The sequence below is a fragment of the Propithecus coquereli genome, unplaced genomic scaffold, assembly GCF_000956105.1.
Source record: "Propithecus coquereli isolate 6110/MARCELLA unplaced genomic scaffold, Pcoq_1.0 Scaffold581, whole genome shotgun sequence".
NCBI classification, from domain to species: Eukaryota; Metazoa; Chordata; class Mammalia; order Primates; family Indriidae; genus Propithecus; species Propithecus coquereli.
In genome coordinates, this window is record NW_012151741.1 from 266,985 (window position 1) to 281,105 (window position 14,121).

General features: G+C 36.2%; 1 protein-coding gene across 1 annotated transcript in view; it reads right to left on the reverse strand.

Moving 5' to 3' along the window:
- PPP3CA (protein phosphatase 3, catalytic subunit, alpha isozyme) overlaps positions 1-14,121 on the reverse strand; it is a 334,145-nt gene that overhangs the window by 26,227 nt on the left and 293,797 nt on the right. The window contains exons 9-10 of the mRNA XM_012658351.1: positions 11,171-11,296; positions 8,824-8,898 (exon numbers count right to left, since the gene is read on the reverse strand). Of these exons, the coding sequence (XP_012513805.1) occupies positions 8,824-8,898; positions 11,171-11,296 (201 nt within the window). The remainder of the gene's footprint in view (positions 1-8,823; positions 8,899-11,170; positions 11,297-14,121) is intronic.

A 14,121-nucleotide genomic window follows, 5' to 3' on the forward strand; every position in this document is an offset into this window, starting at 1 on the left:
TACATATGAAAACACAGTATAAAATCTGGAGTATTATCTTACTGTGAGCATAGTGTTCTGGCCAATGGTGGACATTATTCAACCAATTAGCCACAGGGATATGGCTATTTTTTTTTTTTTTTAACATTTAGTTTATTCTTTAAAGTCTGAGCTTCCATGTAGTGTGAAAATTATGCCAGACAATTAAGCAGCATTTTTTCCAAAGTCATGATAGTACAATATGAAGAGAAGGCAGTACTTTTGATTTCTATGTTATTTCGTCATTTCAATGAGTGATTTAGAAGGATTTTAATTATTATAACCAAATATGATAGGCTGAACTTGATGAAAATAATTAAAATATGATGGCTAATCAGATACCTTGATAGTCAAGGCCCCGAAATGTCAACAACCGTAAATATGATGGGAATCATACCCCACTGGCTAATAAATGCCCATGCATTTTTCAGATACGTTTCAGTTTTATTTTTTATTTTTTTTTTTTACGTTTCAGTTTTAATGATAGACTGGATATAATATTTCTTTCTTTCTTAAGGTGTAAGCATAATGAAACAAGCAATTATCTGTTCTATAAAGGGTATAAAGTACAAATAATAAATTTATAGTGATAAAAATTATTTGGCTTTTAAATTAGACACTAAAATACTAGGCAACTGAAACAAAAATCAATTAATAAACGAGGAAGATAATTAACAAAAGCCTGAGAAGAAACTAGAGTCTTTTACAATTGAATACCTTTCTTTTGAATATCTTTCTTTTTACCTTTTCTTTTCCTTTTCCCTAATTACATTATGTACACTCAGCTATTATAAAAAGATAAGTTATAGCTAACAAACTGATATCCGCCTTTGAATATAACTTCCTAGGAAAAAATATATGGATTTCTCACATAGCCATATCTTCTAAAGCAACAAAATACATAAAAATATTTCTTTGCTTTTTCAGAAGTGGAAGAAAAGAAAGATGTCGCCCATGTTCTTCCTTTCGTTATCAAATATTTCATGCCAATTCCTGCTTCCTCCCCTAAACTCCTGAATTCTCTGTATAACCAGCGTGTTTACAATTCTTGTTCTACTTGACTCTAAGTCTAACGAAGGCAGGGACCCCATGTGTTTTGTTCGTCAATGAATATACATACAAGAAAAGATATTCTGTGAATATTTTAAATGAATGCATATAAATAAAATTAATATATACAATAAAAATGAGTTATTAAAATGGAGGTACTCTGAATTTCACTTATTTTTTGCTTTTTTCAATGATTTCAATTTTCTTTATGTGCTGTTATAAAAATAAAATCAATTTTGCTATTCACCTCTTATCAACAATCTTATTATCTGATAACCAAAGACATGGTCCTAATATTTCATTTTCTAGGCAGTCTTATCTCCCATTAATTTTTCTGCACTTGGTGCAAATATTTTTAAGTAACTGTTGCCTGAACTGCTACGGAATCCTGGTCCTGTGCCCTGTCCCTGATCACTGCTCCTCTCTCCCTCACGTGCTTGGCCTTCTTCTCCAGCTTTATCAGGATAGGTTGATTTTAAGGATCAGTCCTCAATTTTCTGACCTCGACAACTTCGGAGGCCTATTTCACTTTCGATAGATTCAGTTTGACTTAATGCCACGCCTGTGTCACCAGCCCGTATTTCTTTCCCAATGTCCAGGATTTAATATCCAAATCCTGCTGGGGCATTTGCAGAGTGACGTGTGTCAGCTTCAGTCACACTCCTGTCTGTAACAGAACGCATCTTTCTCGTGGAACTGGTTTTTCCATAAATGTTATCATCCCTCCTAGGAACCTGGGTGTGAACCATCAAAACCAGCTTCTGTTTCCTTTGCCCCTTTGTCTAAGGCCTGTGGATTCTACAGTTGGACGTCCATGGAAAGCTCTTTGAACACCTCCTTTCCTTTTTATTTTTCCTCCGCAGTATTTTTGTTCAGATATAGTCACTGTGATTCCCAGATACTTTCTTAAGTTCCTAAATTACAAACCTACTCATCCTTTTCACTTTCCAAGCGTTTATCCAAGCTTGGAAAAAGCAATCGCTTTTTCTCAAATACTGCTTTTATTAAGTTACTTCTTTACTTATCAACTTCAGATTAGGCTTCAACGTTGCCAGAATAAGAATCTCATCACCATCGTGCTCCTCAGAGCACTCCTTTTTTTGGTAAGTCTAAATCATATTTTCTACTTTTCATATTCAATTTTAATATATTCACCCTAAACTATCAATTTTTACTGGGCATACACCATTTTTTCCCCCAGATTGGGTACCTGAAATATAGAAGGCTGAAATGAGTTGCTCAGAAACTGCAATCATTATAGCCATAAGAAGAGCTCTAACAAGCTAATGGCTCTTAATATTCGTGCTGCCAGATGCACAAAGCAGAGGGAACTTTCTAAAATAAAATCTTCAGGCTTCATTTATTCATTCTATTTAGAATTTTAAATTAACTGATCATATTTAAATGCTGTGAATATGTTATAAATAATTACTTGATTTGCGGGGTAATCTCTTCATACTTAGGGTGCTAAGGCATTTCAGCAAGAGCTATTAGTATCAAATGCTTTGTGCTGGGTCAAACATTCATCATGGCAAATAAATACGGTTTTGGTAGAAAATAATATAATCAAATCCTTACAAAGATATTCCTTAAGGGACCAATAAGATGCTACATTAGTCCTCTTAATTCCCAACTTTGCGCTTTAAAAAGTTCCGTATGACTTTCAAAACTAGACAGAAGTAAGTAGGGAGCTACTCTGGAACCTGTGGCGTTGGATACAAAGAATTATCTAATAATTAAAAGCAGATTACGGGAGATAATTTTCTTACATACAATTTAGATGGTTTCATAAAGGAATGCAAAAAACTGCCCTGATCCCATATTCACTTGCTTGTGGTTAACATTAGGATAAGGCAAAAATGTGGATAAAAGATAAGAGTTCTACCATGTGGTTTGCTCTTTAGATGAAAGCAGACACATAAATTCTAATTTAATATTAAGTTTTTCCAGTGCAGCCTGAAACTGTATTAGGCTTGAAATGTAGTCATTTTATTATTTTTTCTTTCCTTTATTATTCTATAGGATTTCAGTTTTACCTCCACAATTCTACCTTGTTAGTGAGACTTAGCACAATATCATAGTCTCAAATATAATATGTATTTAAAAAAGTGATCTGAGAGCCTATGATTTTAAGACCTAAAAGTCCCAGATAGGATAGATAAATATTCCTAACTCACAAGACTAATGCTTACTGCTATTCTAGACTTCCTTATTACAATAATGAACAATAAAGGAACTTTGTGATGAAGAAGACTGCTTCGTTTCTATCAGCTTTTCCTTCTACTCTGGAATCACTTACTAATTACTAATCCTTGGTCTGAAGTCAGTCTTCCTCATTAATGAGGATTATCTACCAAATGGGATATATCTACTTGGATTTTTTTCTTCTCTTCTCTACAATGTTTCAGTGAATAACAAATTGAAACCAGACTGTCATTTTATCATCCAAAATCAGAAGTAGAAACAGGAAACAAAGACTCCAAAACATATAAATTAGATCATCAAAAGACATCCATTGGCATTAAGCTGCTTCCAAACTCTACCAGATAACATAAGTTTTCCATTTTATTTTCAACACAGAATACCACAGGCCAATTTAAAACAGCAACAATTTTTGATAGGCTATCAAATTCCCTAATTTGTAAGGCAGAAGCTAAGAAGGAGAGAATCACGATGTGGTTTCCACCCAGCAGAAGCCTGTAGGAGTCAGAGGACTTTTTGTCTTCTCAGATATACCTAACTTTTTTTTGAGACAGAGTCTCACTTTGTTGCCTGGGCTAGAGTGAGCCGTGGCGTCAGCCTAGCTCACAGCAACCTCAAACTCCTGGGCTCAGGCGATCCTCCTGCCTCAGCCTCCTGAGTAGCTGGGACTACAGGCATGCGCCACCATGCCCGGCTAATTTTTTCTATATATATATTTTTTTAGCTGTCCAGATCATTTCTTTCTATTTTTTAGTAGAGACAGGGGTCTCGCTCTTGCTCAGGCTGGTCTTGAACTCCTGACCTTGAGTGATCCACCTGTCTCGGCCTCCCAGAGTGCTAGGATTACAGGCATGAGCCACCGTGCATGGCCAGATATACCTAACTTTTTAACAAGATAAAACACTTGTAACTTCTTAGAGTAGGTTAAGGTTAAAAGAGGAGAATGAAACTGTTGCATCTGCACTGACTTTCCTGGCCAAATAATAGAACAAAATCTATTACTTTATTTTATAGTATATTTAACAGAAAAAATTAAAATATATTATATTTGCTTATTAGTATTGTTTTGTTTACAAAAAAAAAGCATCATGCTGTTTGAATGAAAACAATTTCAAACGCTGTGATCACAGGTTGTGGAAAGTTCAAGAGCCTGAGAGCCAGGCAGACATTAATCTGAATCCAGGCTCTGTTCCTTCACTAGCTGGATGAACTTGGGCTTTCAATTTACCAAGACTTGATTGCTTCCTATGGAAAATTAGGGGTAATAATAGTACCTGTATCAGAGGGTTGTTTCGAGGATTAGAGATAATGTAAATTGCCTCAGTAAACTTAAAATAAATGACAGTTAATAATTATAAAGTTTTGCTGGCCAAAAGGTAAACTTAATAAATTAAATAACACACATAAGTGACTCAGTATTATGCGTAACACGAAAGTGTTAGTTGCTGTCATCATAACCACCATCATTATTGAACAGCAAAAGGGAGTCGACAGATTCTCAAGGAGATGAGGAGAATCCCTATTTGCTGTAGGCCCAGTAAAGACTAAGAAGCCAATCTGATAAAAAGATACTCGTGGATTGTAAAGGCCCTATTGCTACCTTTGACTTTTGAGTTGACATTGGATATGGAACACAGTATTGAGAAGGGCTCGATAAATGACTCATCCAGAGATGAGTATAGCATACGCAGCAACACAAGGACAAATTTTAATTAAGTCCTTTGACGTCTTCTGAGTCCTGCTTTACCTCTGTGGCCAAAACCAAGGAGCCTGGCAGGCAAGAAGTGGAGGGCCAGCCCCCCACAGCAGACTGCAGGCTTCCTGCAGGAAGGGCAGGGTGGGAGAATTGGAAACTTTATCCTAAGGTTGGAAATAACGTTACCAAAAGAAAAAAAAAAAAAAAAGAAACTTCTATACATGCTCTTAATAAACTATATTCCCAAACAATATCAGAGTTTTGGGAAGCTTTACAAATTATTGTTTGAGCACTTTTGAAGAAATCCACAGTTTTTATGTCATGTTAAATTAAGTGCTAGGACTCCTTCCTGATTGCTCACACGGAAATATATGATATCCTAAGTTAAATGTACTTTTAATTAAAACTTTCATTCCTATACTTTATTCCTTTAAGAGAAAATTTACAAGATATGAGCTAAAAGATCATGTTTCGAGGTCACAGCTATGAAATGAGAGGAGAGTGTCTATTAACATGGACTTTGACCCATTTCAGACTCGGGTCCCTGAAAGTCCTTAACGATCACACCAAACATGCTCTTAAACTCCTATCTATTTAAGAGCTTGCAGACACTATCATACTAATGCTATAAATTCTGCATGTTCTTTATACATTTTAAGCCCAACAGTTCCTAAATTTAATGGAGAAGAATCCATGGTTCTTATATTATCACCCTATTTAGTGACGTGGAAACTATCCCCAAAGGGTAAAAATATAATCTCATTTTTCCCCCCAAAGAACCAGTTTCTTCCCAATCATAATCTATCTCTTGATACATATGGTGCCTTTCTTTGTTGAATTTCCTTTCCCTTCTTCAGTTCCTCTCACCTCTTTTCCTGACATTGACTCCGGTCCTCCTAACAGAAACAGGGCACATACCAGCGCCACACGATACAAGCCCCACCAGGCAGAAGGATCTTTTCTTTTCATCCCTCCTGATCTCCCTCCTCCAGGCATACGCATATACACAAAAGACAAAAACCATGGCATTGCTAGAATGTTTCTCTTTAGTTTGACTATGGGAAACAAACCAACAAATTTAAGAAGAAAAAAAAGACAGGGAAAAAAAAAATCACTTAATACCTGTTAAGTCCAAGAGTCAGGAAATCAAAGAAATTGCAATCTACTGTTGCTAAGAATTATAAACAATAACTTTACCTCTTTCTGCTCAGCGCCAAATTGATAACAGTTATCACTTCTACTATACACTAAACATTTTTAATTAGCCTGTGTATAAATTTTGCTTAAAAATTTGAAAACACTAATGTTATTGTAAATGTAGCTAGTGAAAACAAATGAAAGCAGAAGAAACTGTGATCAGACAGAGAATGGACTTAGTGATGCTTAATTTGACAGGAATGGACCACTGAAGGAAGCTGAAAAAAGTCAGGGACAAAGGTTCCTCTGTTTCAGCTGGCAAGAGCAGGGTAGATCCTCCCAACCCTCTCCCTTCCTGCACCTGGGTGGGGCAAAGTTATTTCTCTGCAGGAATGATCTAGGAGTTAAGGGGGGTAGAGGTAGATTTCAGGGGTCTGCTTAGAAGCAAAACAATTTTTCCAAGGGCCTTAAGAAGGACACGCACTCCTATAATTGGAACTAACAGGGTTTTTAAAGCAACTGGTGATGGGGACAGCACACTGATTGGAACGAATTATTTTAAAGCAGGGTTAGTCACAGACCTTATCCTTTCATGTAAGTGACAGAGACGGTGGGTAAAGAGAGCTCATGGAAGTGAAGTAAGCACCAAGTTTGTCTTTGTAGGGTTCAACTGTGCAAAATAACCTGCACCATTGAAATGTGCAGGCACTTTGGCTAATAGTACCTGGCCCATAGTAGGTACTCAATATATATTTATCGTGTGAATCGATTAATATATAATTACAAACATATGTAGGTCTACATATTTTATTCTATATGATATGTTCCATTGTTATTGCCCATATCATAAACACTGGCCAATGGACTTAGCAAAGTTGGAGGCATGTTAGCAGTGGAGTAGTATTGTTTTTACGCTGATTAATCTTTCTTTTGAGGAATAAAAAGAATATAGTGAAAGGCAACTATTGCAAAACGTTTCTTGACTTTTAGATTACATCTGGCTAGTGTTCTTTCAGGAAACATGCCTCTGCTATTACGAAAATAGCAGAGGCAATGTTATCATTTAAAAGATACATTAGCTTTTAAATGATAACATTATCTATGCAAAAGTTAACGGTAACAATGTATGGCTATAACATATGAGGCATCTAGAATTTAGATAAAGCACAAAATACCTACTGATCTGCATATTCCAAAATATATCAATATATTTGCTTAATTAAGTTCTTATAACTATTCTTAAGTTAATTTTACCCCAGTAGAAGTTATTTTTTTATATCTCCCTTTTCCCCTCTCCTTCCCTATACTGGAATCCCCTTGCCATATGGCATATGAGTCAAATGGTATATGGAGACAAGTAATGAAGACTAATGAAGTTACAGAAAGTAGAAAAACTATGAGATGTTAGAAATAACTTTTATGCTTTAAATTCACGAAGTATACAGACTGTTTACATGAGTATATAGACAGGTTTCTATTACTTTTGCCTGATGCATTAAGTATTTTGCATTTACAGCTGTGATCTATAGTAAGTCCAAATAAACATTAAATAATGCCGTTCAGATATCAAGTTCCAGAAAGAGCCAAATTCTCTTTTCATTTTACCTTGGTGCAGTTTTCAAAGGTATAAATATGCATTTACTCTCATCACAATATCCAGTCTCCCCTGCCACCTGCACCCTTTATTTTATGAGTTGTCATATTTTATTGATATTATCTGTTTTACCCATTAGTCTCTCTAACCAGGCTGCAAATTCTTCAAGGAATAGGTCTTTAATGAATCTTGGAATCCTGGTGCCCGACTCAGGGTAGGTACAATGCATCCTAGGACCTCTGAGTATACTTTAAATCATCTCTGGATTACTTATAATATCTAATACAATGTAACTGCTATGTCAGTAGTTGCTATACTGTATTGTTTAGGGAATAATGACAAGAAAAAGGTCTGCACATGTTGAATACAGATGTGATTTTTTTTCTGAATATTTTCGATCCAAGGTTCTTAGATGCGGGACCCACAGATACGTAGGTCGAACTGGACTTGTTAAATGTTTATGAAAATAAAGTTTGCTCTAACACTTTCCTTCTCTAACTACATTTTTGTAGGTTTCCATTCATTTTGGGGTGCTTTTGTAAATCCCAGAATAATTTTTCCTTCCATTGTTAACCTCATCAATCTGTACCCCTTGTAGAAAAAGCATACTCTTTATTGGACGCCCTCCATAGCTTATTCATTACCTATTACTACAGATGGGAAAAAAACGTTAGGATTGATCTAAATACCAATATATCACTAGATAAATGCCTTCTTTTATTATAAATATTAAAATTTGAATAATTAATAGGAACAAGCTCATTAAAGGAGATTTTTAAAAGTTGCCCAATAAATGGCAACATTTGCTAGAAGATAAAATATGACATTTTTATCAAGGAGCCAAAAAACGTCACATAGCAATGTGAGCTATTGAAAGATGGTTATTAAAACAGTTTACTACTTCAATAATATTTTCAAAGTAATGGGAAAATTCTCTCATGGTTTTTGTTTCTTATACTTTTCTTTTTTTCCAAGAAATAGAAAATAAAATTATATATTTCATTCTCAAGAGTATGTTTTGATTTAAACATAATCCAAATCTTAGACATTTACCGTTACGGTTAGCAATGAGACGCCAAGTCATTACCTGGCAGATAGCATTTGCACAAAAGCTCAAGCCTCTTACCATCAAATCCATCTTCTTCCGACCCTAGTTCATCGTCTGAGCAGATGTTGAGGACGTTCACCAGCATCTCGGTCACTAAATAGAGAAAGAAAAGAAAGAGATTAAGAGAAGTCCAGCTTTTCTCTTACAACGTTAATTATTACTCTGGCATTCATTGTTAATGTGTAAGCCTAGCAATAACATCTCTCACCTCGTTTGTACATAAACTCTCCTACAAAGCAGTTTCTATAAAATCTAGATCATAAAAGACAACAGGCTTCTTTGTGATTCTATGAAGACTTTATAACACCATTGGCTCCAGCCTCTGAAATCTAATGGTAACATTTACTGGCCATCGGCTGACAGATAATAAACAAGTCAAATACCTGGATGTAAATATACTATAAATCTATGAGAGAGAAACGGTTATTTTTGAATGTTTATTTGTTTGTACATTTATGCTGCTTGGTCTGGATCAGATTACAAAATTCTGTTCCGGAGGGACTAAGAATGATGCGTTTATTTTTTTAATCCCCCAGAGAACCCAGCACAGTGGCAGGCGTGTGGTTTTGTGTTTAATAAAAACTGCTGATTGATAAACTAATATATGTGAAGTTGTTTTGAGAATGCTAGTCTCAAAATGAATGTGTTGATAGAAATATCGCTAAATTTGATTATCAAAAATACTTTAAAAACAAAGCTTAGGTACAGTTTAATCAGAAATTTAGTTAAGTAAATAGATTACAATAGGGCTATATAAAGTGCACAGCAAGTTAGTACTGCGTTACTTTTACGCCACGGTACGTGGGATTTGCTTTTAACGTTTTTTTAAAACTAGGTTGGGATTTATCACATGTTAAAAGTAGCTTGTCCACTGCTTCTTTAAGCTCTACTCTTTGAAGTAATGTGATGTGTTAAAAAATATTCTTTTAGCATTAAAGATATATGATAAAGATAAAACTTCAGCAAAGCCAACACTGATCCAGAGTTTCAGTTTAATTATCAAAATTGGGTTATGTATACCAGTATATTAATGTATTAATTTCTAATAAGCACCCAAAATTAGAGTAAGTAACAGAAACGATCCAACTGAAGGGTGTTCCAAGGGTGCCCAGCAGTCGTTAGGATTCACACTGCTCCAGTCTCCAGAGAACCGAGAGGTGACACCACCGAGTGCTGATTTGATCAGTGCAGGAAAGTAGCAATACGCAGTAGCACCGGGACCACTCATCAGAGACTTTAAAATTTACTTTTCATTTATTTTGGTATCAAAAGGGAAGACTTCTGCACTGACAATTCACAACTTGACTGGTATAATCATTTCAGGGCATTTAAAGAAAAAAAATGTGGCAGGGTTTCTGAAAAATACGTAGCTTTTCTCCGAAACAAAGGACATCATTGTTCTGAAATACGCATAAACCCTTACGTGTATTACGATGCTCATTCACCTTCTCGTGTGATGTGTGAGAAGATGCTTGAGAACTGATTCAGACTATCACGGTGAGGCCTCCAGAACTAAACAAAGTGGGGCAAGGCCTTCTCTCAAATTTTTTGTTGAGGTTTAGGTCAAAACGTGAAAGTAAAACAAAGGTGGAAGGAAGGAGGGGAGGAAGGGGCGGGGAGGGGAGGAGGAAAAAGGAGAGGAAGGAAGGGAGGCAGGAAAGAAAGAAAAGTCTAATTATGAAAAATCAGGGCAAGTTAATAGACAACTGTTTAAATGTAAATTTGCCTCACTGTTCTGTACATTGTAATATACTAATGCTGGGAAAACTGGACATCCACATGCAGAAGAATGAAACTAGACCCTTCTCTCTCAGCATACACAAAAATTAAATCATAATGGCCATTATATTTTTAATGAACCACTTTCCTGTTGTTGTACATGCTTGTCCTTCAAAACAGTGTAGCCATTAAGCACTATAGTTTAATATGATGGTTACTATTAACGTCAGAAATGTAAGGAAAGCATGGTTATCCTAACCTTTTAATTTGACAGGTAATTAGTAAAATAAAATAGTACTTTGGAATTGCAGGACAAAGGGGTAAGGAAAAAGGGTAGACGTTATTACATGGAACAAGGTAAAGCTGTATTTCTGTTAATTTTAAAAGTTATATTATTCTAATGAGACTGTGTAAATTCTCCTACATATTCTTCATTTCCTTGGTTTCTCCTTAATTCGCTCATTGTACCCCTGTTAATAGGGTACACAGCGATACACTTTCAAATCACCTCTCTCATGGTGCAACCTATGACTTTTATTGGTCAGGCCAAAGTGTTTCTGCGCGTTTCATGGTAAAATAGAACACATCTCCTCTCCCTCCTTCCTAAACCATTTTATTCAGAACATCTCAGGGTTCCACAGCGCACCTTTTTCCCCAACGAACGGCAAGGACCAAGTGAAAACATCCATGAAATTTGGAAGCCAGTAAGGGTGAGGAGAACAGTTGAACTGCCTGATGTTCATGACGTTGTTCTCATACTTCAACACTGCAGCTGAAAACAACAAAAGGAAGGATGTGAGATTCACACCACGTATTTCTGCTTCTATACACGGCTTTGGTTGATCAAGAAAATTCCACTATTTGACTTAAGTTTCCAAACCTCCAGGCCAATAGCTGAGTCAGCCCTGAATGCTTACACTACTTATGGACTTAAACTTATCATTCAGGGTGATATGTAACTGCACAATATATAAATACTAAATATGGGATATGGTATTGCAATTTGATAAATATTTATATAAAACAGTCAGATGTCTGTCAGGAATAGGACCAAGCTCCTCTAGCATTCTAGTCTAATTTACTATCTGATGCACTAGTAAAGGTGGCATGGCTAAGTTAGTTTGACATAATTTAATAATATCCTCAAATATTTGAATGGAATTTATCTTTTATTCTTTAAAAAGCGCACCTTTTCTTCCAGAAGAACTCACAACAGTTGTACACAATAGTTTAAATTAGATTGCTTTCTTGACTTCATAAAATAAAATGTGTGGACTGAATCCCACATAAAATAATGTATCACTATCTGACTTTACCCTTGACTTATGAAAAAAATTCACCATCTATGACTTAGAAAAACAAATCCGTAAGCTTCAGCCTGCTGTGCTTGGTGTCTTTATGTTAGATATACGCTCACATAGAATGTCGCGGCTGGAGAGACCCTAAGAACGTAGCTCGTGTGACTTCTAACCAAACTGAGAAACTGATTCCACAGCAATCCTGCTGTTCGGGCTTGCTTGTCTCTGTGAGTACTTTCAACAGAGGAAAAGTCACCTGTCTTAGTGGGGCTGCGTAGTCTATGGATAGACAATTTTAAGTTGGAAGAAATTCTCAGGGTGAGTTTAAATCTGCTTTCCCACTCTGTGATTTTCGTTTTGCTTTCTGGAAAAATGCAGAACAAGCACACTTCTGTTTCTAAATGCCAGCTTTTGAAATATTAAAATACTCTATCATACCTTCCCGGGCTTTGGCAAGAATTCGCTTTTATCATCTCATCATGGCATGATTAGTATATAGTAGTGAGAGGAATGAGGAGATCCTACATGCCAAATGAGCTTTTCTTGGGTAGGGGTTGAAAACATCCAAAAATTCATCAGTTCATTACTTTTTTATTTTTAGGCTTTTTATATAAGTACATGTGATTACAGCTAATAGAACAAATAGCCCTTAAAAATCTATTTATTGACATTTTTCAATGTTTATTGAGCTTGAGCTTTTACATTAATGCAGAACTTCTTCCTCGATGAAACATGAACATTACCATGCTTTTGCTCTTTACCCGCCTTTGCTCTTGTACCCGGAATGTTTCCTCAGAAATCCCGAATACCCAAATCCTTCCCATGGTTTGGCGCTAGTCCAAGCACTAGCCTCTCACGAAACCTTTTCTGATTTCTTCTGGTGGATATAATCTCTCCTTCCTCTGAATTCCAAAAGCCCTAATTTATACCACCGCAGTGTATTAATATTCCATTTTGGTCATAGTTATTTTATGTAGATGTGCATATGCTTAAGTTCTCCCACTGTCTTTAAGGACAAGGGCCATACAATAGGTTTTGTGTTTCTTTGTGTCTCACAAACCACTCTGCTCAAGTAGATGCTCAGAAGATGGAGACATATCTTGGCATTTCCCCTACAATCTTTTTCAAGCAAATTACTCCTAATCCCTTCAACCCTCTTTTGTATGAGACAGCTTCTTGAGACTTTTACTCTTTCTGCTTCATCCTTATTCTGGATGTAGGCCAGATGGGCAGTGCCTCTGTTAAAACGTGGCCCAGAACTAATATAATCTTCTAGGTGGGTTTGATGAGTGCAGTGTGTGAGGCGGATATAGAGTTGTCTGTGATATGGATACTACCTAGACCATATTGCAGCCTAACGATATGATATTTTCAGCAGCCTACATTTAACTAAGCTCAACTTATGAATGGTAGGGCCTCTGCTTTGAATCATGTTTCTGGTTCACCAACATGCTTCCCAGGAACACAGCATCACAGACATTTTGGAGACAAGAAATGTAGACAACGTAGTCAACACTCGGAGGAGGGAGTCATCTCTTCTTATCGTGGAATACTAAATCCTGCACATATTTCTGTAAAGCCACTGCCTTTTACAATATTCTGTCATTCATACCATACATCATTTGTATCCTTAGGGTTTACATTTACATGGCATTAAAAGTATGCGCAATGAAAAAAAAAATCATGGCAAATTACCATGCCAATACAATACTCTGATCTTCAGGATGGAAAAGTGAAGTATTTCCCATCTTGCTACGTGCTGACAGAGCCCTAGCTCCATGCAAAAAGGTCTTTCCTATTTTTGAATGCTGCATATTCACGACAGAAATGCAAAAGAATCCTTTAAAGGCTCTAAGTTGTCTTTTCGAAGAGCGATTTCTCCGCTAAGATCCCCCACTTTCTATTAACACGAGGTTGGTGGTGTAGCAGGAGGAAGGAAAATAAGTATTATAATTAACAGTGCCCTGGAGGACAGGGAGAGGCTTTACGTAATCATCCTCACGGCAAATCTGAGAAACAGGTGTGAGTGTCCTTACGTTACAGAGGAATTAAGGTTGAGAAATGAAGGAATTTGCTCAAGATCATGCGTCCAGTGATCGGCAGATCTCACTCGTATTTACACTCGGCTTTTCCTGACACCAAATTCATTCCCTTTCAACTTTTCCCTGCCGCCTCTCATAAATTATAAAAGTACGAATTCCAGTCCTAGCTGTTATACTAATTTGGCTTCGAACATGGAATTCATAATTAAAGAGGTTTTAGCTTTTCCCAAAATACATGTTTGAGAGAAACAGGATGC